This window comes from Sapajus apella, unplaced genomic scaffold, assembly GCF_009761245.1.
Source record: "Sapajus apella isolate SASKATOON/1434 unplaced genomic scaffold, GSC_monkey_1.0 scaffold10, whole genome shotgun sequence".
Taxonomy (NCBI): domain Eukaryota; kingdom Metazoa; phylum Chordata; class Mammalia; order Primates; family Cebidae; genus Sapajus; species Sapajus apella.
Window position 1 is genome coordinate 32,453,596 of NW_022436950.1, and position 26,663 is coordinate 32,480,258.

The window sequence follows — 26,663 nt, forward strand, 5'->3', positions numbered from 1 at the left end:
TTTTCCCATTATAGTCGATTAAGGTAACCAGTGTTTAAAACAATCTAAGCTATGTGCAAGTGGCTCTGCCCCATCTCTCACACATACGACCTTGAGCAGTCGTTTAATCTTCAGGTGCATCAGTTTCCTCATCTGTAAAATGAGGACGTTAACAGCACCTATCTCCTAGAATGGATGTGAGGATTCAGTGAGATATATTTCTAAAATGCTTAGAAGAGTGTCTGGCACATGAAAAACATTTCCAAGCGTATGAAGCTTATCAATAGGATTATGATATCTGATCAGTTTCTGCTCCTATTAATATTTGAACTGGTAAATATCCGAATCATTGAAGGTGAGACTAGATCAGAAAACGGATTGTTGTATTTGAAAAGGGAGATAATATTGGACATATTTTAGCTAATTTTGCCTTTAGGTGGAGCAGGTTGCAACTGTGTCCATTGAGAAGGGAAGGAGATGCCAGGCATTCTCTCAAGCAAAATTGGAAAGACAATGAAATGTGAGCCTAGAATGTTCCCAGTTAGGATGAAAAAGGCTTCAGTGAACCCCTAACATTATAGCCAGAGCTGTATTATCTGTTTTGTTACAATGAAACTCTGGAAATCATAACTTCAGGTACTGCTGCATACATACATTTAGTGTTTTATTCCCAGCGTCACTACAACACTTAACCAAATTGATGCTAAAGTTATTCAATAGGAAATGAAACATTTTTCTAACTATTTTATCTCTGTCATCAACCTTCTATGTGTAGACATAGACTTATCATTGAAGGTGTATGATACACTACTGAAAAATATCAAGAAGAATCTAAAACAAGGTGTATGGGTGGGTGGGGTAGGGGGGTGTTGATGAAGGTTGGGGGCTTTCAACCAGAAAGCTTCTCTCTTGTGGGTCTGCTGGTGCCATGACTCTAAGCTCCACTCTACTCAAATCCAATAAGCATGTAAGAAGCAGAAAAAAGAAAAATGGAGGAAAGTTGGTAAAAGGAAAAAGGCATTAGAGGGACAGTAGTCCAAGCAGAATTGTCAGTGAAGCAGCAAGGAGACACCCAACAATGACAAAAGTTGAGCAAAACATCATGAAAGAGAAAAACCACCAAGGAAATTATTCAGGTATTATTCTAGATGCCAAGAGGGTGGCAAACCTTTTCAGAAAAGCACGATCCATGATAACCCCTAAGTTCAGTTCATAAATAACCCTATTTATTGGACCATGTGTATTGGCTCATCAGGACTCCTTCTGTTGCAAGAAAGTCAACTCAAAGTGACTGAAGTCACCAGGTACCATGGCTCACCCCTGCAATTCCAGCTACTTGGGAGACTGAGGCAGGAGGATCCCTTGAGCCCAGGAGTTTGAGGCTGCAAGTGAGCCATGAGGCTGCAGTAAGCCTGGGCAATAGAGCAAGACCTCAACTCAAAAAAAAAACCAAAAAACAAAAAGTGATTGAAGTCAAATAGAGAATATTTTCCCTGCATAACTGAAAAGCACAGAAGGTAGTTCTTATTTCAGAAATAGCTGGATGCTGGGGCTCAAACTGTGGCACCAGGACGTGCCTGTGTTCTCTCTGCTGGCCTATCCCTCTGCTCTGCTCTCTGTGTTGGTCTCCTTCTCAGTTGAGCCCTAAAAAGTGGCATCCCAGACTCGCATGCTTATAGTTTACCTACAGCAGGAAAATTAGGGCTTTCTTTCCCAATTGGTGGTTCAAAAGAAGTACAAATTCATCGTCCAGGGTGGGACTGCATGCCTCTCTCTAAATCAATCATCAGGGCCAGGAGGGTGGAATCTGCATCTAATGCCTATAGGTGGACTTAAGGCATGAGGACAGCCCCACCTGACACATAGGGACTGACATTGGAGAAGGAACGGTTTTGTAAAGAAAAACCAGGATGTTCTTAATGAAAAAAAAAAAAAAAAAGGAAGAGGAATTCATACCAAGAGGGAAAAAGGCAGATGTCCACTCTCATTTTCTGTAGCATAATTTAAGGTGTTTAGAGCTATCAAGGGCCTCAAAGCTAATCAGAAAAATGAAACCCAGCAAGATTAAAAGGCTTCTTTAGGCTGTAGGAAGGAAGCCTACCATATACTTACCTAGTCGAAGAATTATTTTCCCCATATGGGATCCCACGAGCTCCAAACCCCTGACCCCCACCCTCCCCTCCCTCCTACAACATGCAGCTGAGGGACCCGGGAACACATCGCTACTCCCCTGAGAGTTGGGTGGTGGAGGGAGAACTAGCTATTCCTACTGCATGAGTCATTCTGATGAGGGCGGGAATCTCAGAGGATGAAGGTAGGCAGTGATGGTGGGCTACCCAAAATCTGTTTCCCATCCTCTTCTCCCCTAGCCTCTCTCTACTATAGAGGCTCAAACAATCACCCCTTTTCTTAGTTTCTTTGCATCTAGGAGTGGTTGAGTGACCTAGTCTCTTTGGGGTCCCCTGGGAAGAATATTTCACTTTCTGAAAAGAGAAAAGGCAAAAGAGGAAGCTTCCACCCCATTCTTTTCCCTGTTGCCTGCCCTTAAATGCAACTGGGTAAGAGAGAGTGATAACTTGGAGCTGCTGCAGCCATCTTATGACCATGAGGGGAAGGCCAAGAGAATCACATCTGTGAGCTGTTAAGCCAGCACATGTCACTGCCTACCATGACTTACCTGAGAAAAGTAGTCCTTCTAGTTAGGACAAGTCAGTAGAATGTTCTGTGAGGTGAAGTCAAAAGCAATCTTATACAGGAGAACAGGGAAGAAGTTACTCTCCACAGTAGAAAGTGGTGTGTACTTATAAGTGAGTAAGTTTTTAGACAAATAAATAAGTTAAATAAGTAAATAAATAAAATTATTTATTTGCAGTTTTCATACAACATTCCTAGACAGTTCACAATTATAAAATCGTATTGAATGCCAATGCCTATTTCTCTCCAACCCCTATGGTCTTATTTTACTTTTTAGCATGTATCACTTTGTATAATACCTCATCCACTACCCACCATCCCTAGAATGTTGTAAGGATTTGAGCTGATTTGTTTTCTTCTAAACCTAGTACCATTTCATAACTATTTGTTGACTAAGATGTGCCCAGGGTCCTCATTTTGCCAGAGCTGAAACCCATCAGAGAGTTAAGTGATTTGCCCTAATTGCTATTCTAGTCTAGAATCAAGAACTCCTTGTTAAAAATCAAAGCATATTAAAAAGTCCTTTCTCTCTCAGCCTCTCTTGACTTCTCACTCACTCTGTCTCCCCCTTTCTGTCTCTTAATGGCAAGCAAAGTCAGGACAAACACCAGTAATATAATTTTCAGTAGCAGTTTCTTTCAAGGAACATTTCTTTATTTCTGTAATTTAATTATACACCATACCATTCATAGAACATTATTAGGGACTGCCAAACTATGATAATTAGGGGGGTGATCCACACATTTTGCACAATTTTAGGAATTATAAACTTAGATTGATTTTATAGAAAAAGGACCAATCCTAAAACAAACATGCATACAAACAAAAAATAGGCTTTAGGTAATTTTTTATATGAATATACATTACTGTGATTTTTTAAAAAAACTTTCTATTCTTCACAGACATTAAAGATGTGATAATTTGGGGTAATATCAGTGGAAATAATTACGTTGACCTGAGAAAAACAAAGGTGTACAGATATGAGAGTGCCATTTGGGGACCTCTTCATTATTCACGCCCTCTTTTAAACTTGATTTTTGACAGGTACGGTATATTTTTAAGTGAAGTATACTGACAGTGTTAAATGTATAATGGTTGTAAATTTTTGAATCATCTTATACATCTTTGCATAAAAGTAACTTGCATTGTTCACACTCATATTTGTTCATGCTGTCTACTGAAGAAACAGAAAATTCGACGGAATATCAACTAGGTAATTGATTTTGAAATTACAAATTTTTATATTTCAGATTGTCCAGTAGCTCATATATTCAAGTAAGGTTATCTCTAAAGCAAGCATATGTAAGGGAATCTTACTTCATGTAAAGACAGAGCTGCTATCCAGGTTGAAGTTAGTTGAAACATTTTCAAGAAAAGAATTAAGATGACGAGCAGGCACAGGCCAGGCTGGGCGTTCTGTGGCAGGAGGCAGAAGCAAGAGGTGGTGAGGAACACGGTCTTAGAACCAAGCCTCCCAGGCTGGGATCCTCACTTAGCCACATCAGCTGTGTGACTTTAGAGAAGTTGCCTAGCCTCTCTATGACTCAGTTTTTCATCGGCAAAGTGGAAATGGCAACATGATAAGGGCCCTATAGGGTCCTGGGGAAGATGAAATGGATTACTGCAGATAAAGGACTTAGAGCTGTGTCTGGTGTCAGCACAGTAAACACTAGCAACTATGATGAGGCAGAGGAGAAGCGGGAAGGAGCACCTCTGAAGCATTTTTCTAAACTTTGCAGCATGTTCCCAGTTGTAGCATTTTCTTTCCATTGCCTCTTGCCTTCCTTTTCTTCCTCAGACTATGGAACTTCACCCCTGCCTAGGGATGATGTGTCCTGAGTTCGCTATTTTGAAGCATGAGTTCGCTATTTTGAAGCATGATTCCTCTGCATTTGCTGCCCGGGCAAGACCAGTGTTGCACAGAGCTATGTCGTGCTAGGCTAGCAGAGGCTAACTGGCTGGACTATTCTCTGAGTTTAGGCTTTGGATCATAAAAACTTAATTATTTTCCTAATTCTCAACATGAATCCAGCTTGAGCACCCCAATCCAGAAATGAGAAATCTGAAATGCATCAAAATCTGAAACTTTTTGAGCACCAACATGATGCCACCAGAGGAAAATTCTACACTTTGCTTTCTGATGGTTTAATTTACACAATCTTTGTTTCATGCACAAAATTATTAAATATGTTGTATAAAATTACTTTCAGGCTATGTGTATAAGGTGTATGTGAAACATAAACTTTGTGTTTAGACCTCAGTTCCATACCCATGATATTTCATCGTGTATATGCGAATATTCCAAAATCTGAAACACTTCTGGTCCTAAGCATTTAGGATAAGGGATACTCAACTGTAATTCAGTGTTTTATGAAATTATTTTGTTTAAAGTGAAGGGTACTACTGGTTGCAAGATAGTGTCTACACAGGATAAATTCTTTGTAATAAAAGTAATGGTTCTTGCCATTTTTAGCCGCTTTTCTGTGTTCCATATTTATATTATCATATTTTCAGTTTGACATTTGGGGACTCCTTTCTGCTACATCTCATTGTTTTTCACTTGACTTTTTATGGGGATTGAAGACACTTGAGGAAAGACACTAGAAATAGTCATATTTCTATCTTTGACTGTGGATAAGGTTTCTGAAACTTAGTTCCACTGACCAGAGAACATCTTTTTTCACTCTCCTTCCTCTCTCCATTGTAAAACTGTTTCTCTCCTTACAGTGAGTGGGTAAAAAGAGAATTTGTGGAAACTCTTAAAAACTTAACTGCCACAGGAAGACAATTTGGAGGCATTTTGGCTGCACATAGTATAGCCACTACATTGAAATACTGGTACCATGGCTCACCGCCTGGGGAGATTGTATCTTTAGGAATATTGAGTGAAGGTAAATCTGGGTTTTTTATATCTTGTAAAATCTTAATGCCTCTATCTATGCCTTGTGCACCTAATTCTGTGTCCCCGCCTGTCTAGTTCTTCACGTGGTATATAAACTGTATGGACTCTTACAGTTTCATAATCACTCATTCATTCATTCAATTATTCATTCAGAAGATCAACAATATTTTGTATGAATGCATTGGAAATACACATAGGAATTAAGACCTGGCCTCTGCCTTCAGGAAACCTACAGTGGAATAAACAAGAGCCAGATACATAAACAAAATCATCTTGTTAGGTTTTCCTAGCAAAAGATAAAGGGAAATCAAAGTCAGTTCCAGGCAGGAAGCAGGTGGAACCAGGACAGGCTTCATAAAGAAGGTGACACTCCAGTAAGACTAAAGTATGAGGAATGTTGACCTAGAAGACAAGTGTGGAAAGGACACTGGGCACAGGGAGCCACAGGAAGACAGATATAAAGGCAGGATAGAGAGGGGTACTACAGGACCCAGACCTTAGGGTACCAGGCAGCACTGGGTATGTGGAAAGATTGGTCTCCATCCACAAATACTGCATATAAACTTTTACAGCCCTAATGTTTTAATCTACTAAAAACTATTCGGAAGACTTCTGCCATTTTTACAAAACAGGAAAGAGAATAGCTGATGTTCTGTCATCTGTAAGGTCTATCTGAAGCATCTCTTCCCTTTGTGTTTTACTTTCTCCCTCAGCAAGCTAATTCACTCCCAGAGCTGAAGACCTCGGCCTCTCTGCTGAGCTTTGGCTTGTGAAACATTGTCACCTGGATGTCATGGTGTCACTTCCATCCAACATATACCAAACTGAATCTACAGTATTTCTTCCCAATCTGTTCCATCTCTTGTATTCTTTATAAGTAGAACAACCATATTCCCTATTGTTTCAGTGACTCTAGTGCAGGTTAAGAAATTCGAAATCCCTCATGTCAGAATTAATCTTATTTCTCTCTTCTATAACCCCACATAGCATTTTGCTCCCCTATCACAGGGAATATTATAGTCTGCCTGCTTTTGATAGTGTGATTAGTTGCATATGTCCCCTTTGTTGTGGCACCCTGGGGGCAAAGGCTTTTTCTGGGCCACCTCTCTGCACCTTCACAGGAGCAGCATTTTATATGATAGACACTCAATAAATCTTGTTCAATTGAAGTTAAGGTACATGAACATTGCCATAGTGTGAATTCAAATAAGCAAGTTATCTTCTTAGGGAAATAGGCATTTAAAACCTTATCTTTATTTGTAGAAAGAAAGTTTAATCTCTGTAGGAATTGTATTCAAAAATAAATAACACAGTACTTGGGGGAGAGGGGCAAATGATCATTCTCTGTCTCTCTGAAACCATACTGAATAGGTAAACCCTCATATCTCATATGTCCATAAGGCTAGCTCTTCACAGATTAAACAAAATACAGCATGACTTGAGGACCTGGGTATCCCTCTAAGGAAAAGTCTTTTAGATCTTGGTTTCTTAAATGTCCTCATTTTTTTTCCCCCTAGTGACGTTTTTGTTGTCCAGAAGAGCAGGAATAATTTTCTTATGTGATTGAGGTACCAGAAATGGGGACAATTTTGTCTGAATGGTGCTCAGTTAATAGTAAATATTGTCAATCTTTTTATTTAGAGTATATCCAAATATAAGTATTTCTGTATATCTTAAAGAAATTAAATGTATTATTAAGCGAAGGATGACTTCTGCCTAAGATGTAAAAATATGTAAAGAAAATCATCCTACGTGAAACAAACACGTGACAAAATAACCAAATTTCCTGCTTTCCCTCATGTCCCTTCCCAGTTCTTTATACTCTGGCTATACGACTGCATAGCAGGCGAGAAGACTAGAAGGCCAGATGGACAAACAACTTAGGCTTATGGGTTACATAGGGGGTCAGGGACAAAGCTACGCAGACAGACAAAAAGAATATACACAGGATTCAAAAGAGAAAGACTGCACTCTTTTGTTCTGTGGCTCCCACATTAGTGTTGAATTTGGAAAGCTCTTTAATAAATTTATATGATTATTTAAAAAAAGAGAGAGAAGGACTACATTAGCCTCTGGATGTGAGAGAAATACAAATGGCAGAATTGTTAGAACTTGGATAGTTGCTCAGTCAATCCTTCTAGAGTGAGTGTTTCAGTCCTCCTTGGAGAAGAATTCCCAGAAATTTAATTCCATCTTTATCATTAAAAATCCTGTATTTTGTCTGTTTTTTTCTACAATGCTTAACAGAAAAGGCGTATGTTTCTAAGTTCTGCTGTGTTGCTTTGCTTTGTGTTTGCTCACTGTAGGCCAGTTTGGTATTCCTGAAGGGATCGTCTTTTCTATGCCTGTGAAATTTGAGAATGGAACTTGGGTGGTTCTTACGGATCTCAAAGATATTGAAATAAGTGAACAAATAATGACCAGAATGACAAGTGATCTAATTCAGGTAATGTCAGAATAGATGCAAGAGGACTGACTTTGATAATGACCTTAAACTGATTCCCCTAGGCCAAGGCATACATTGGTTTTTCTATGGATTCAATTTTTTTTTAATTCCTAAAAATAATGGGATTATAAATGTTTGAAAAAAATCAGTGAAAGAACACTACTCATTTGGTTATACAATTTCTGGTATGTTAAAACATTTATTTGTTATTTCAAGAATCAAAGTGTTTTTCTATTAAAGAATAATTAAGTTAGGAATGTGGTCATTTAATTCTGTGATTATAAAATTTTTCAACAGGAGAAACTTGTTGCACTTGGAGACAAGATACATTTTCAACCATACCAATCAGGTAACCTCTTAGATGTGATGTTTTATTGGACTTCTATTAAAAGAGTATTAAAATATTTGTTATAACTGAATCACTGTTAATATGAATAACTCCCATTTATAGTTTATCATTTCTAAACTAAATTAATGACAAAATAAACTGCTAAGTCCCATGTGTCCTTTGAAATAAAACATCTCATGAGAATGTTAAAGAAAACACAAGTTAAGGACACTAGGATCTTATAAGTGTTGCAGGTATCATATTAATTTCCTGGGACTACCGTAGCAAATTACCACAAACTGGATGGCTTAAAAACAACAGAAATTTATTTGTTCACAGCTCAGGAGACTAGAGTACCTGATGTGAGGTGTCAGCGGGGCCACACTTTCTAGGAAGGCTCTAGAAAAGAATTCTTTCTTGCTTTTTCTAGCTTTGGGTTGCAGTGCTTGCATTCTTGGTTTGTTGCTGCATCACTCCAATTTCTGCCTCCCTCTTCACATGTCTGTCTTTCCTGTCTGTGTTTCTGTGTTTCCAAATTTCCCTCTTTCTTTCACTCTCTTCCTCTCTCTCTCTCTCTCTCTCTCTAAGGATACCAGTCATTTCATTCAGGACCTGCCCTAAACCAGTATAACCCCATCTTAAATTGAGTATATCTGCTAAGACTCTATTTTCTGTAAGGTTACATTTATAGGTACCAGGTATTAAGACTCCAACATATCTTTTTGGAAACACAATTTAACCCACAGCACCAGATTTATTTTTAGATAACTTTATTAAAAGCCAATAAATTTCAATAAGCTTGTTTTTCTTATTGGTATTTTCTCCAATCATACAGAAATAAGGAAGGGCTGACATATATTCTTTGCCTTAAAGATGATCTCAAGTATGGATATATACATGTAGAAATAAATCAATTTATTTATGCAAAGGGCTTTAGTCAAGTGTCTTTTGGAGCCCAGTATTTCTTCCTCTGCTAATGTGTATGCAGTACCAACTATAAGCCAGTAGCAGGAGCTAGAAATACAGAAGTGAATTAGATAGACTTGATCTTGCCCTCTTGGAACCTTCAGTCCATCAAGGGGCTGGCCACACATGATGTAGATGACTGCAATTGTGGCACGTCAGAGGAGTAACTACTGGCTGCTGTGCTGTCAGAGCTCATGCCTGGGGATAGAAGGGAAGATCCTGAAGCAGGAAAGTACATATTAACTTGTTTGAAAAAACTGTGGAAAAAGCGTGTGTGGCTGAAGCCAGAAGAGATGGAGCTGAGAGATACAGCCATGAGGAGTGGATGTGAGAGCTACAGAAGGTTTCCAGATGGAGAGAACCTGGTCAGGTGTGGTATTAGTTTGCAGAATATCCTGGGATAAGGCAAGACTGTTTGCAGAAAGACTGGTATTGGGGGATAGCTCAGTGACACAAGGAAGAGATGGTTACAGCCAAGACCAAAGGCAGTAGAAATTTGAGAGATATTTAGGAGGTGGAATTATCAAGACTTGCTGATGCATTGGCTCTGGTGAATCCCAAAGTTCTTCTAGCTGAGCAACTGGGCAGATTTAATATTGATAAGGGGAAAATGGTAAAAGAATGAGAGAGAATATGAGAATGTGGGAAGTGTGTGTGTGTGCACGTACGTGCGCACGCACTTGTGCATGCACATGTGTGGATGGAATAGGAAGCAGCATGGTGCCAGAGTAGAAAAAGTATGAGTTTCATTTCTTACATTTTGATTCTGAAATACCTGTGTGAGATCTAAAATGGAAATGTCATATGGAGAACTGCATACTTCCTGGAGCTCAGAAAGATCTGGACTACGGTTGCCAAACGAGGAGGTGTTGCCTCATAAATAGAAATGAAGCTATCTGTATGATGGAGATTGTCCAGAGAGAAGGTGAGAGGAGAAAGCCTGGAGGAACTTAGCTCGTCATGGTTAAGTGGAACAGGAGCAACTGACAGACGACCGTGATGGTCAGAGAGACAGGATAAGCCCCTGAAATCGGATGATGTAAAAGACCTGAGGACAGGGGGTGTTTGAAGAACAAGACTGGTCTACAATGTCAGATGCTATTGGTGTATCAGATAAAATGAGACCTGAAAAGTACCCAGTGGATGTAGGACAAAAGTCATTCGTGACTTTGATGACACCAATTGTGTAGAATGGAGAGGGCAGAAATGAGACCAAAGTAGAAAGGAAGGTCCCTAGCTTTAGAGGCCAGAGTGTCACTCTGGAACTGGTGTGCTTAGTGTTGTAGGCCCAAGGAATGTGCCATACACCATGACAGCAGTGGGAAGGGCACCATCAGGACTCTGACTTGATGGGAGGACTTTCTGAAGGAGGTGACATCGAAACTGAGTTATGAGGGGAAGGATGGCCAGCAGTCAGGGGCATGGTAGGAGTAAATGGGAGAGTTGTTCAAAGAAAGGAACATATTCAAAGCTAAAGAAAAAAGAAAGAATTTTCGAAGAACTGCCAATTTGCTTTATCTGGTAAATAGAGTTTGAGGAATGTCATGAGGCCAGAAGGTAAATAGGGGCCTTGCTAAAACCAATGAAAGATTTTAGGCAGAATAGGGACAGGAGCAGCTTCTAATTTAAAATGATCACTGTCTGCCATGGGAAGAATGAATTGGAGGGGGAGAGAGGAAGCAGGAAGACCAGCTTTGTTGCAGGCAGAGAAATGATGAGGACCTTAAGCAAGAAGTGGCTGTGGGGATGTAGAGAAAAAGCTAGATTTGCAAGAGATACAGTGGACAGAACTTGACCAATCTGAGATTGAGGATAACAGAGCACTCTAGAGAGTCAAGAATGCCCCTGATGTTTTCAACATCTCCACACATGGCCGTGGTGTTATCTGAGGCAGAACTTCCCAAACAGTGGGCCACAAATGAATTGAGAATGTGGAGCTCTTGATATCCTCAGTTCTAGGGGCAGAATCTGGGGCAGCTGGAGTCCTCCAGCTGGTTGCCTCTCTTGTCCTTGTTACTTACTATGTGTACTGAGTCATGAAAATGATTGGGAAGGTACAATTAATGTAAGGAATAAAGGAGAAGGAGCAGATTTTCAAGAGACATCTAAGTGAAAGTGTCTGGTAGATAACAGATACATGTCTCTGGAGCCCAGGAGAGAGCTCTGGGCTGGACATGAGGACGCAGAGTTGTCAGCAACTGGCAGTAATGAGAATAAATTGATAACCATAGTGACCTATTGGAGGAGGACCTGAGTAGCGGGGGAGGGAAGACTTCTGCAGTTTAGGGTTTCTTGTGCCTCTTGGATTTTGTTCCATGTGCATGATACATATATCCAAAAATACGAGGAGGCAGATCGATATCTGGATGGTTGGAAGTTAAAGTCTAACTACTATTAGAGAGGAGAGGGTGAAGATAGAGGGGAGTGAGCAGAAGGGTCCTCTGCTTGAGTAGAACTCAAGTGCCAGAGCACAGGGTCACCTCCACACTGAAAGTGTCTCTGCTGCTGAGGCTGGAAGGAAAGGGAGAAGGTGATGGATGCAGATGCAAGTAAGTGTATGGGATGGAGGAGTGAGGAACAAAACAGGCAGTGGGATCAGGTCCAGAGGGCCAAAGACTCAGAGAAAGGCTGGACTTGTAAGGAAGGACACGAAGGTTTGAAATACAGGCATGTGTGCATAACAACATTTTGGTCAATGGCAGATGGCGTAATCCCACAGTGGTTCCATAACATAATGGGGTTAAGCAATTCCTTCCACCTTGTGATGTTCTGATGATCCTGACCCTGTGTAGGCCTAGGCTAATAATGTATGTGTTTGTGTTTTCGTTTTTAACCAAAAAAAAATTACCAAGAAAAAAGTAATTTTTAGGCTGGGTATGGTGGCTCATACCTGTAATCCAGCACTTTGGGAGGCTGAGGCGGGCCGATCACGAGGTCAGGAGTTTGAGACCATCTTGGCCAACATGGCGAAACCCTGTCTCTACTAAAAACACAAAAAATTAGCTGTGCGTGGTGGTGGACCGCTAGAACATTACTGTATAGTACTGTAGACTGATAAACACCATGCACTTAGGCTACACTGAATTTATTTAAAATTTTTTTTCTTTCTTCAATAACAAATTAACCTTAGCTTACTGTATTTTTTTTTACTTTATAAGTTTTATGTTTTTAAAAACTCTTTTCTATTAGCACTTAGCTTAAAACACAAACACCTTGGGCAGCTATATAAAAATATTTTTTCTTTATATCCTTTTTCTTTATATCATTTATGCCCTTTTATAAGCTTTTTCTATTTTTAAAAATTATTACTATTTTTTTTTTGAGATGGAGTCTCACTCTGTCGCCCAGGCTAGAGTGCAGTGGCACGATCTTGGCTCACTGCAACCTCTATCTCCCAGGTTCAAACAATTCTCCTGCCTCAGCCTCCCAAGTAGCTGGATTTTATTTCTATTTATTACTTCCTTCTTTATCCAATCCAGACCCTCATAGCAAAGGTGACTTTGGTTATCCACATTGAACATAAGAGTGGAAAATGAGTCCAGTTCACTTAGCATTTGGGAAGGAAGATGAGGCAAAGAAATTGAAGGTCATTGCAAGAAAGCAGATGAAGTAATAGACTTTGGGGGTCTAGGTTGGTTAAGGAAGGAAGTAATAAATAGAAATAAAATAAGATAAATTAGCTGGGCATGGTGGCACGCGCCTATAGTTTCAGCTACTCGGGAGGCTAAGGCAGGAGAATCACTTGAACCAGGGAGGCAGAGATTGCAGTGAGCCAAGATCACACTACTGTACCTCAGCCTGGGTGACAGAGCGAGACTCTGTCTAAAAAAAATAAAATAAAAGAGTTCAAGCAAGGAGGATATTGAAACTATTTAACAACCAGGATGGGTACAGATCCCAACCAATTAAAACAGTTGCTGCCTTTCAGAATTGACTAACTGATCAAAATAAACAGAGAGGGCCATTGGTCCAAACCAGAGAGGGCTGAGTGAGGTCAAAGTAGGGGAAGTCGGGGAGGAAGTGTGGGGTTTGGGAGTTCAGAGGAGGTTCTGGCTGATGGCCAAGTCACCAGGTGTGGGCCAAACCAAAGCCCAGAGGATGCAGGAAGTGAAGGTGCAGGCACAGAGGGATATACAGAAGTCCAGTGAGCATTTGATTTACCTCAGATTCTTTTATTCTCAGAAATCAGAGGCCCTCTGTGTGCTTCCCACACTAGGCAGAATAGAGCTTCAAATTCCTTTCATGGGAGTGGGCTACAAAGCAGTCATTCCAAAACTGACTCTATTGACTTACAGATAGTCCTAACTGTCCCAAATATACTTGTATTATAAACAGTTTTGTGAGGAAAAAAAAAAAAAAGACTTGATTTTATGCTGTGTATTAACAAAGAACAAAGGTCGAGGGGTGTGCGTATGTGTATTTGATTGATCTTAACTTTGTCATCTTTGGCTCTTGCCCTCATAAGGAAACACTCTTCCAGGTATTCCAAAATCAGAGAATTGAAAATAATCAGAGATTCCCACCCTCTCAAAGTGTGGAGATCTCTGCTTACTAACATATCAATGAGATTATTCTTGTGTGAGGTTTGTTTAATCTCTTCAATTAATGCAATACTGACTTTCCTGATTTTAGATACTGAACTACATAAAAAAGATAAAAGGATCTCCTTACTCATCACAGACGACAGCCAGGAAGGACAGATCTCAGATGGTAGGTATACTTACACTCAATGTTTTCAAATGCCCTTTTTATTCAAGAGTTAACACTACATTTCAAAGAAAGAAATTTGATCACCCACCAACTATAAAGTGGGAGTCAAGTTATCCTATATTTAAAAATAGGATTATATTTAAAATCTGTTTAAATATTTGGAGAAAAATACCAGATATTCACTAAGCACCGTCTATCTGCTGGTCGCTGTGAGAGACACTGGGGCCACAATAAGGAAATGACGGCCCCACTCACTGGGGAAAGGGCCCATGAGAATTTGAAAAGGTAAATCCCAAGACACACCATGAATTAAATGGTTTCATATAATGAGGCAAGATAGATGAAAAGGAAGGAAAGTACATAATAAGTAGTCTAAAAATTTACATGAGGGCCGGGCACCGTGGCTCATGCCTCTCTAATACCAGCACTTTGGGAGGCTGAAGCGGGTGGATCATGAGGTCAAGAGAACGAGGCTATCCTGGTCAATATGGTGAAACTCCAACCCTACTAAAAACACAAAAATTAGCTGGGCATGGTGGCATGTGCCTGTAATCCCAGCTACTTGGGAGGCTGAGGCAGGAGAATTGCTTGAACCCGGGAGGCGGAGGTTGCAGTGAGCCAAGGTCGCGCCACTGCGCTACAGCCTGATGACAGAGCAAGCCTGTGTCAAAAACAAACAAACAAAAAACCCTCACATGAAAAGGAGAAGGCCTTGTATAAAGGAAAAAATTTAATTATATCTTGAAATCTATTGGGATATAAGATGGCCAGAGATCTAAAAAATGGGCATTTCTTCAGAAACTGAGTCAGTTCAGTCATGCAATATGAAAAATGTCTAGAGATCTTATGTACATCAATGTGCATATCTTCTGAATACAGTGTCTTCCAGATGCATAGGATGGATGAGGCTGGAAAGGTAGGTAGGGGCCATCTGTTGTTTGGCTGAGTGGCTAGTTAGCAGTATGACTGGTGGATGGCAGATGGTGCAACTGTTGATGAAAAGAGTCAAACTCTGTGATATTTTAAGAGATTTATTCTGAGCCAAATATGAGTGACCATGGCCCATGACACAGCCCTCAGGAGGTCCTGAGAACACGTGCCCAAGGTGGTCAAGGTATAGCGTGGGTTTATATATTTTAGGAAGGCATGAGCCATCAGTCATATACATTTAAGAAATACATTGGTTTTGTTCAGGAAGGTGGGACAAGTCAAAGCTGGTGGGGGGGCTCCAGGCTATAGGTAAATTTAAACATTTTCCCACAGACAATTGGTTGAATTTGTCTAAAGAACTGGGATTGATAGAAAGGAATGTGCAGGTTGAGATAAAGGATTGTGGAGACCAAGTTTTGTCATACAGAGGAAGCACTCAGATAGCAGACTTCAGAGAGAGCAGGTTGTAAATTGTTTTGTATCAGACTTAAAAGGGTGCCTGGCTCTTAGATTATCTCCTGGATCTTCCAAGGAAGGAAGGAAAACAAAGGAGAGAGGGGATTCTCTATCGAATGTGGATTTTTCCCACAAGAGATTTTGCAGGGCAATTTCAAGCTACTGCAAGGAAATATATTTTAGAGTAAAACATTTTGATTTGATTCCTTGTTATGGCAGAGTCAGATTGGAAGGTAAGTGATGATATAAAGGATTAAATAAAACACATCTGATGAGAATTTATGGTTTGTAGGGCATGACTTCTCTTTAGAAAGGAATTTGAGCAAAACAAAAAATCAGAGCTTAGTCTTCAGGACAAAGCACAAAATAGATGGTGTCAGGCTTAGAGAATTAATCCAGCTGTAACGTGAGTCCTATAGGGGACTATCACCAGCCCAAATCACTGTCCTCACAAGTGTGGTGAACTCAGTCCCACCTAGACAGTGTCTCTCTAAATATCTGAGTGGCAGCACGATTATTGCATTTGGCCTAGTTGGCATTAAGCAACACTTCAAATCTGAGGGCACCAAGGCCCTTGTGACAAGTGAGAAAAACTGTAAGATCTGTCATGAAGAAGGAGATGGCAGCTTTCGAGGGTGGGGGAAGAAAAGCCAAATTGTAGAATGTGTATTCCGGAGACTACTCACATCAGAACAGTTTCAGTGGCTAATTACAGTTTAGGTTCTTAGACCCCTACCCAGATAAATAATAAGCTTATGCAGATGAAAGAACTTTAGTCATAATAAAAGAGAGAAAATGGGTTGATGTAAGGAGATTGTTTGTTGAATAAGCATAGAATCAAATATATCCAATTATAGTATTTTCCATATTTTGGGAAACATTTCCATAACTTAGGTGGATTGTAAAAAAATACAGTGATCAATGAAATCAATTTAATCACTAAAATTTTTCTCATTGAAATAGAATGAAATTGATAAGAGTAAGGAGACCAGATTTTTTCCCCCCGATGAACTAGAATAGTATAGAAAGAACAAACAGCAAGTAAGAAAAACAAGAAAAGGGTAAGTAGGACTAGATTAGTGTATTAGTCAGGGTTCCCTTAAGGGACAGAACTAATAGGATATATAGATCCATATATATAAAAAGGAGTGTAAGTATTAACTTACATGTGGTGGGAATCACCACCCCTTCGTCTTTCAAGTCCTTGATAGTGGCACTAATCTCTGCAATCCCTCCAGGGATACGATATTATTTTTGACTTACTATTTTTCTAGTAGAGAAAGCTCTTCTGGCTTCCATTTGGCCTTTCCTACCATAATAGCCCTCACCCTACCAGTCAGGGAGCCATTGTGGGGATTCCGCCAGTGACTAAGTATGTCTATGCCAATTATGCATTCTGGCACTGGGGAAATGACCACAGGATGAGTCCAGTGACCTATTGGACCCACTGTAAGTCAGATCTGAGCTAAAACTCCATTAATTACCTGACCTCCATAGGCCCCTACTTTAACTGAAAGACCGCAATGATGTTTTGTGTCCCCTGGAATCAATGTCAGCTCAGAGCCAGTGTGCAGTAGTCCCTGAAATGTCCAATTATTTCCCTTTCCCCAGTGCACATTACCCTGGCAAAAGGCCAGAGGTCTCCTTGGGGAAGGATGGGAAAAAGATTCACTGCATAAATTGTTGGTAATGTAGTGGGGTCCTTCCTCAAGGGGGTCCGGTCTCCCCTTCATTCAAGGGGTTCAGGGTCTGTAAATTGACTCAAATCTAGAAATTGATTGAGGGCCATGATTCTCTGTTTTATAATTCAAATGAGCCTTTTGTTCATTAGACCCAGACGATTTATGCTTTATAAATTAAGTAGAAATGCAGTAGGCTTCCTATCAGTTTCACATCTAGGAACATCGTGGTCAATTAGCCAATGCTAGAGCTCTACACGAGTCAGACTATTCTGATTGCTGTTTGTCTCTGCTGCCCATAACGATAGCTACACCCATCTTGCCTCTGAAAGTTGGTTAATTGCCACCAGTTGCCCCTGCCACCTCGGGATCCAGTTATTCCCAATGTATTTAAGTTTTGTAGTTGAGTGGCTGTGGTTCCCACTGTTAGATCTGACATACAGAGAAGAGCAACTACAGGGATCTTCAAAGATTCAGGTGCTACCCTCACAAATCTATTTCACAAGGCATTTGTCAAGGGTATATCTTCTGGACCCTCCCAGCTGGGATGAATACGTCTAAAGTGACTAATCCACTCCACCATCCTAATCTCCCTAAGCCTTTGGATCCCTTCCATTAAATCAATGGAGATCAGGCATTTCCAGCTCGCTCACAGTGTGCCATCTTCTAATCCATATTTTAGCTAACCAAGCAAATAAACTATTAGAACCTTTTTTTTAACTCCCTGAGCTGCAACATTAAATACAGAGTCCCTACTTAGTGGACCCAAGTCAATAAATTCATCCTAATCCAACTTCCACCATTATCCCATACCCTTAATATCCATTCCCATGCCTGTTCTCCAGATTTCTGTTTAAATAAATTAGAGAACTCAAGCAGTTCTTTTTGAGTGTAGCTCACTTCCTCATGGATCATATCTGAACCTCACCTCTAGGGGCCTGCTGGGACTTTAGTTATAGGTATAGAAGCAAACAGAGGCGTTGGGGGCGACTCCCAAGGAGAATCCACATTATTTTGCCTGGCAACTGCCTCAGAAAGACCATCAATGTTGCCTCAGGCAGTACAGGGTTTATCTCCGCAGACAAAGGTGGAAAGGCCAATGGCAGCATGGGCAGGGAAGGGAATGTTGCCACTACTGGGTATGGGAAAGCTGTTCCTTCTGGCAAAAATGGTTTATCAGAGTTTACAAACTCAGTGTCCCCAGCTTCATCGGGGTCCTCCCACACATCCCCATTCCAAGTTGCAAGTTCCCATTCTCTTCCAATCAATGCCCTCACTTTAACAGTAGACACCTAGTAAGGCATGCACCTTTTGTTGCAGGTCAGCCACTCAGACACATAAGAGCTTGTGTCTGTTTTTCTATAATTTCAGCTCTTTCTCTACAGGAGATAAGACTGTCACTCAGGGCAATCTTCACAGATTTGAAGCTCAGTATCTGCTTCTGAAGTCAGGAGACAGAATCCCTGAATTCATCATTTTCTTTTGCCACGTTGTCCACTGAACTTAGGAGCAACTAAGCAGCTTCATTATGTTTCTTTGTTCACCACATATAGTCAAAGGCATTATGTATAGTCACTAAACTCCCTGCCTGTCATGAATCAGGAGTGTCAGATGCATTTATTTTGCATAACTCTAAGCAGTTCATACCCAGGGCTATCAGTTTTCTCCATGCTATTAGAGTACTTAGTAGGTTGAGGTATAATCATACTAAGCAGCCGACTCCAGATACCTCAAAACCAATGAAAGAAACTCCATCCTTAATATTCTGTTTCTCTAGAACCACTCCTAGTACCAAAATCTGTATTAGTCAAGGTTCCCTAGAGGGACAGAACTAACAGGATACATATGTGTATATAAAGGGGAGTTTATTAACTTACATGATCACAGGGTCCCACAATAGGCTGTCTGCAAGCATCTAGCACAGGAGAAGATGTAGGCTAGGAGGCTAGGCAAGTCTCACCTTTTCACATTTTTCTGCCCACTTTATATTTGCTCGAAGCTGATTAGATTGTGCCCACCAGATTAAGGGTGGGTGTGTCTTCCCCAACCCACTGACTCAAATGTTAATCTCCTTTGGCAAAACCCTCACAGACACACCCAGGATCAATACTTTGCATCCTTCAATCCAGTCAAGTTGGCACTCAGTATTAACCATCACAATTAGAAAAGGATAAGTATTATTTCAAGTAATTTTTCTTCCATTAATATGTACACAAAGGCACATACTGGACTATAATGTAAAATGTGCCTTTTATTATGGCACATAGTGCCTTCATAGTCACTGAAGCTTGAAAACCATTGACTTAGAACATCTTATGACCTAGTCAGGTTGTTGGTTGTAGTCTAAATCCAGCATGTTTTATTTAATTTTGATTTCAGAACATAAAGATCTGGTCCCTGATGAAGAACAAGATCTAATTACATCAGACAGTAAGTCAGTGGGATTATAAACAATGTCTATACTGCTAATAGTCATGACTCATATTGTCCAGTTGTTAGAGAATAATGTATGGTCTAGCAACCAAAGCAAGTTTTAAATAACTGCTTCTTTTCATATGCTTCACAAACACTTTGAAATGGGCACACAAAATGTCAATATTTTTAAAAATACTAAAACTGCTTCTTTGTCATACTCACCTCAAACTCTCCCAAAATACTCTAACTTCAGCTCCAGTCCCTTTTGTCTCCTCCTTTTCTTCCCAATTCTTTATTACAAAGCCCAAAATAATCAATATGGCAAGACAGCATCTTCCTTGGAAGACAGGTGAGAGGAAGAGACTGAGAGATCCAAGTTAGAATTCTCCTTAACAGGGAAAATCTGGGAACTTTTTGTCTCATTATGCATATATATAGCTCATCATATATGTAATACATAATATATTACACATATACACACACATGTATATGTATATGCTGTTGACCCTTGAACAGCATGGTTTGAACTGTGCAGGTCCACTTATTATGTAGATTTTCTTCCACCTCTACCATTCCTAAGACAGCAAGACCAATGCCTCCTCTTCCTGCTGCTCCTCCCCAGCCTAGTCAACATAAAGAAAATGAGGATAAAGAGCTTTATGATGACCCATTTCCACTTAATGAATAGTAAATATATTTTCTTTTCCCTATGAGTTTTGTAGTAACATTTTCTTTTTTCTAGCTTACTTTATTGTTAGAATACAGTATATGATACATATAACATACAAAATATATGTTAATCAACTGTTATCAGCAAGACTTGTGGTCAACAGTAAGCTATTAGTTAAGCTTTGGGGGAGTCAAAAGTTATGTGTAGATTATTGATTACACAGGGGAATGGTGCCCCTAACATCCACATCATTCAAGGGTCAACTGTATACATACAATGTGAGTGCTTGCAAATATTTATGTAGAGGATTGTATTTTTTCTAAAGCTGCCTATACAAACCATATATTAACAAAATAATAATTTAGGGCCAGGCATAGTGGCTCACGCCTGTAATCCCAGCACTATGGGAGGCTGAGGTGGGTGGATTACAAGGTCAGGAGTTTGAGAACAGGCTGGCCAACATGGCGAAACCCCATTTCAACTAAAAATACAAAAAAAAAAAAAATTAGCCAGGCATAGTGGTGTGCGCCTGTAGTCCCAGCTACTTGGGAGGCTGGGGCAAGAGATTTGCCTGAACCAGGAGGTGGAGGCTACAGTGAGCTGAGATCACACCACTGCACTCCAGCCTGGGTGACAGGGCGAGACTCTGTCTCAAAAAAATAAAATAATAATAATAATTTAGTATGTTTCCATTTTTATGGCTTCGCCTGAAACTATATAGAAGGAAGCTAACAAGCATTGAGAAGCTGGCCAGTGGTTTATGGGGCCAGGGGAGGAGGCTTCATAGGGAGGTTGGTAGAAAGATGCCACACTGAGCAGTTGACTGAACATCTGCTTGTTCATATTGTCCACTCAGGACGTGGATAAGCCATCATCGTTGGTTGTGACTTTATATAATAGTGGTCTAGCATCTTGCAACTGCTAGGAGAGCAGTGCATTCAGAGAAACTTCAGATGAAGGAACAAGATAGAAGTAAACGAAAATAACTGCAAAAATTATTGTGCTTTACATACTAAAACTATTCTTTTAACTCTATTTGCAGCAGCAGATTTTCAAAATCTGAGTCCTCAAACCACCTCTGAAAAGCCACAGAGTCTTGAGTTCCTAAATGGTAGGTGGTAGACAAAACATTAACTAGTATTTTCTTATTCTGCAAATGGAACTGGGTAGTAGAGGATCATGTTTACTTGCAATACTATTCTTGTCATACCGCCTCCCTTTCCCACATTCCACAGGGACCCAGCCTTGGTTGCTTACTCTCTGGGATCCTAGCTTCCCACTTCTTCTTCTTCTTTTTTAAGACAGGCTCTGCTCTGTTGCCCAGGCTCTAGTGCAGTGGCACAGTGACAGCTCACTGCAACCTCAACCTCCTAGACTTGTGATCCTCCCAACTCAGCCTTCACACCCAACTAATATTTAAAATTTTTGTAGAGCTAGGGTCTCATAGTGTTGCACAGGCTGGTCTCAATCTCCTGGGCCCAAGTGACCACCCACTTTGGTCTCCCAAAACGCTAGAATTACAGGTGTGAGCCACTGCATCTGGCCTGCTTCCCACTTTTGCAACCAAAGCTATGAGAACCTAATCCTTCCCTCAAAATGAATAAGTAAGGAAATTGACACAAGCAATCTGCATGTCCAGATTTCCCATATATATAACTGAGTTGAAAACAAAGCTGATGTAGGTTTCTTTGTGGTTGATCAGTCAGGATATTCCCCTAAGTCCCCACACTTTTATTTAAATGTCCAATAAAATGAAAAAAATCCCGTACACCTTTCATTCTGAAATGTATAGTATGACAGACTTAGGAATGGGGCTAATCATGGGGAATTAGAATTGGTGCATAGAGGAGCAGCAAAGCCAAGAGCAGGAATGGAGCTTACAGCATAGCTGCATACACGATTTGGAATGAAAAGCAAGGTACCAGGAGGGAGCACATAAAAATAGCTTATGGCCAGGGAAGAGGCCACAATTAGTTTTGCTATATGAAAATATCTAACTATGATCTCATGGCTTTATTTCCCCATAGAATCCCTCTCACACATGTACTTTCTCAGCTATTGAATCATGAATACAGGAATCCAGTAAACAAAAAAGCTAATAAAAACATATGCTACTAACATATTTTGGAAATAGTTATATCTTTTCATTTCTTTTTCTTTTACAGACTTTGAAAGCAAAACTGTGGAACCCTAACAGATCAAAATGGATGAAATACATAATTACTTGGTAGCATAATAAATATAGAAAGAATTTATATGAATGTTTATATTTAAGGAAGAATAATTTGAAAGATTTATATCAGTCTTAGATAATACTATGCCAGGCAATTAAATCACTGTGACAGCACAAAGGTCAAAGTTCAGTTATTTTACATTACTGTATCCACTCATGTTCATTTAATAATAATTGGATTTTTCTCAGAAATATTTTGGTGTCAAATGCATTTTTTTATGCTACATTAAAATAGAGTTGTCAGTCATTGCATCTGCGCATACATCTTCTGAAAGAACTTCCTTCTACCAGCCATACCTAACACCTGCACCTAAGTGGCCATGTTTGCTCAACTGTCCTCACCACTTTGGCCTCAACTAATTAGGCCAAACAGATGCACCTCACTCAAGGAGAGCAATCATATTTTCTCTCTCTCAAAAAATTTGAACTGAGACCAATGAATAAGTTGGTATCTGGGTCAGGTTAAAGGTAGTGAACAATGTGCCTGTGAATTCTTCAGAGCTGGTTGGGTTCACCACCTTCATAAGGACCTGCCTCTGTACCATTTTTCCTTGGATGTACTTTGTATAAGGGTCTAAACAATAAATCACACTTTTTTAAAGCTTAAGTTTCTGTTTGACAACAGATATGGCCTGAATAAAATGAATTTTGAAAGAAAAGCACAATATTTTTACTATATAATTGCATGGTTCAAGTAACAATTACAGGCTTTTATTAAAGTGGTAATAGCCAAACCAGTATGCTCAAATATTTTCCAGCTAATAAGACCCTTTACAAATGCCAGTTAGGAACTTTTGAAAGCCCAGGAGTCATGTGAAAAACTGCTGATACCTCTGCTTTCTTTGTATGTAGTTCTTAAGATAGAAATCACTTTCTGAAAATTCAGGAGAATTGCAGGTGCATCTTCTGCATTGCTTCTGCACCATCATAATGAAATGGATAATTTCAAACCCATGATTATCTTTTGCTTGTGTCCAAAGTCAGCACTTCATTTGATGTTATTGTAAAGAAAGCTTAGTATCTGTGTTAAGGACATTGATTTTGCGCCCTAATCCTACCAATACCATTGCCTCACCTTGTGGGGTCCTCAACCCAAGGAATGTGACCACAGAGAACAATACCTGGATGAGAAATCAAATGGTGCTTTGCACAGAGCCGGGCACATGGTGGTTGCCCCTTGTGATAAAATTTAACAAGATTGGAAACTGATTCAGACCAAGAAGCCCAGGCTAAACTTCCTGCTTCATACCCTTTGAATCAGTTATGTGACTCATTTACTATACATCACCAGATAGAAAAACTAGAACAAAGAACACAACCATGAACACATCATCTTTCAATGTAGTGGCCCTCCCCTTTAGTGATTTTCTTTCCATGAGTGTCAAGCTGCAAACAATGCGATAATGAGCTTCTTCTCCAATTGGTGGATATCTAGGAAAGGGATAGAGGAGACCTTGACAGAGTTTTGTCCCCTTTTGGGACATATTGATCCCCATTCCCAGAAGTCTGTACTTCCAGCATGAATATGAACTGTCATATGTTTGGACCACCACAGGATGACAAGGATGCTCTAGAATAGACTCCTACAGGAGAATAGAACAAATTGATTTTAATCACCATATCTTCTACCACACATTTGTCCCAAATTAATATAAGGAATTACACTGGCAGGAAAGTGCTAAGTGTTTGCTATTTATTTAGAAATAATGATGGTGCCACTTCAAAAATATTTTTCAGGGTGATCTGGTTTGGCTCTGTGTCCCCCACAAATTCCATCTTGTAGCTCCCATAATTCTGATGTGTTGTGGGAGGGACCCAGTGGGAGGTAATTGAATCATGAAAGCAGATCTTTCCCAGGCTGTTCTCACAATAATAAGTCTCACAGATCTAATGGCTTTAAAAATGGGAGTTTGCCTGCACAACCTCTCTCTTTGCCTGCCGCCATCTACATAAGATGTGACTTGTTCCTCCTTGCCATCCACCATGGTTGAGAGGCCTCCCTAGCCATGTGGAACTGTAAGTCCAATTAAACCTCTTCTTTTGTAAATTGCCCAGCCTTGGGTATGTCTTTATCAGCAGCATGAAAATGGACTAATACACAGGGAGGCTTGTTTTGTTTTGCTTTCCGGCTGATGCGCTAGTTCTCACAGTAGCCTGTTATATGTAATAGACCAACGTGGGAAATATCAAGTCTCATTTTCCCAGTAGAGGTAATTTTAACTTGAGGTTATTACAAATAGTTTCTCCATGTTGTTAAAGCTACAAAATTCAACAGCCCTTTATGATAAAAACTCTCAATAAACTAGGTATCAAAGGAACATATCTCAAAATAATAAAAGCTATTTATGACAAACCTACAGCCAATATCATACTGAATGGGCAAAAACTGGAAGCATTCCCTTTGAAATCTGGCACTAGACAAGGATGCCCTCTGTCACCACTCCTATTCAATATAGTATTGGAAGTTCTAGCCAGAATAATTAGGCGAGAAAAAAAAATAAAGGATATTCAATTAGGAAAAGAGGAAGGCAAGAAAAAAAAATAAAGGTATTCGATTAGGAAAAGAGGAGGTCAAATTGTCTCTATTTGCAGACAACATGATTGTATATTTAGAAGACCCTATCATCTCAGCCAAAAATCTCCCTAAACGGATAAACAAGTTCAGCAAAGTCTCAGGATACAAAATCAATGTGCAGAAATTACAAGCATTCCTATACACCAATAACAGACTAACAGAGGGCCAAATCATGAGCAAACTCCCATTCACAATTGCTACAGAGAGAATAAAATACCTAGGAATACAAGTAACAAAAGATGTAAAGGACCTCTTCAAGGAGAACTACAAACCATTGCTCAAGGAAATAAGAGAAGACACAAATAGAGAAACATTCCATGATCATTGTCAGGAAGAATCAATATTGTGAAAATGGCCATATTGCCCAAAGCAATTTATAGATTCAATGCTATCTCCATCAAGCTACCAATGACCTTCTTCACAGAACTGGAAAAAAACACCTTAAACTTCATTTGGAACTGAAAGAGAACCCACATAGCCAAAACAATCCTAAGCAAAAAACACAAAGCTGGAGGCATCACGCTACCTGGTTTCAAAGGCTACAGTCATCAAAACACCATAGTACTGGTACCAAAATAGAGATATAGATCAATGGAACAGAAGAGAGGCCTTAGAGACAATACCATACATATACAACCATCTGATCTTTGACAAACCTGACAAAAGCAAGCAATGGGGAAAGGATTTCATGTTTAATACATGGTGTTGGGAAAACTGGCTAGCAGTGTGCAGAAAGCAGAAACTGGACCCCTTCCTGAGGCCTTACACTAAAATTAACTCCAGATGGATTAAAGACTTAAACATAAGACCTAACACCATAAAAACCTTAGAAGAAAACCTAGTCAAAACCATTCAGGACATAGGCATAGGCAAGGACTTCATGACTAAAACACCAAAAGCATTGGCAACAAAAGCCAAATAGACAAATGGTATCTATTTAAACTCCAGAGCTTCTGTACAGCAAAAGAAACAATCATTAGAGCGAACCAGCAACCAACAGAATGGGAAAAAAATTTTGCAATCTACCCATCTGACAAAGGGTTAATATCCAGAATCTTTGGAGAACTAAAACAGATTTACAAGAAATAACAAACAAACCCATCCAAAAGTGGGAGAAGGATATGAACAGACACTTCTTAAAAGAAGACATATATGAGGCCAACAAACATATAAAAAAATGCTCATCATCACTGGTCATTAGAGAAATGCAAATCAAAACCACATTGATATACCATCTCACACCAGTTAGAATGGCGATCATTAAAAAATCTGGAGACAACGGATGCTGGAAAGGATGTGGATAAACAGAAACACTTTTACACTGTTGGTGGGAGTGTAAACTAGTTCAACCATTGTGGAAGACAGTGTGGCGCTTCCTCAAGGACCTAGAAATAGAAATTCCATTTGACCCAGCAACCCCATTACTGGGTATATACACAAAGGATTATAAATCATTCTATTATAAAGACACGCACACGTATGTTCATAGCGGCACTGTTTACAATAGCAAAGACCTAGAACCAACCCAAATGCCCATCAACAATAGACTAGACAAGGAAAATGTGGCACATATACACCATGGAATACTATGCAGCCATAAAAAACTATGAGTTTGTGTCCTTTGTAGGGACACGGATGAATCTGGAAACCATCATTCTCAGCAAACTGACACAAGAACAG

The 26,663-nt window shown here is 39.8% G+C and overlaps 1 protein-coding gene across 5 annotated transcripts in view; it reads left to right on the top strand.

The window, feature by feature from the left end:
* MDH1B (malate dehydrogenase 1B) overlaps window positions 1–23,015 on the top strand; it is a 32,583-nt gene extending 9,568 nt beyond the window's left edge. For 2 of the 5 annotated variants that reach the window (XM_032278478.1, XM_032278473.1), the window contains 8 exons: window positions 3,576–3,717; window positions 5,401–5,564; window positions 7,882–8,021; window positions 8,319–8,370; window positions 13,948–14,025; window positions 19,470–19,520; window positions 21,218–21,286; window positions 22,341–23,015. In XM_032278478.1, coding sequence (XP_032134369.1) covers window positions 3,576–3,717; window positions 5,401–5,564; window positions 7,882–8,021; window positions 8,319–8,370; window positions 13,948–14,025; window positions 19,470–19,520; window positions 21,218–21,286; window positions 22,341–22,369 — 725 coding nt within the window. In that variant the 3' untranslated portion in view covers window positions 22,370–23,015. The remainder of the gene's footprint in view (window positions 1–3,575; window positions 3,718–5,400; window positions 5,565–7,881; window positions 8,022–8,318; window positions 8,371–13,947; window positions 14,026–19,469; window positions 19,521–21,217; window positions 21,287–22,340) is intronic. The other 3 variants (XM_032278475.1, XM_032278474.1, XM_032278476.1) reach the window with 3 other exon arrangements.
* The last annotated feature ends 3,648 nt before the right edge of the window (window positions 23,016–26,663 follow it).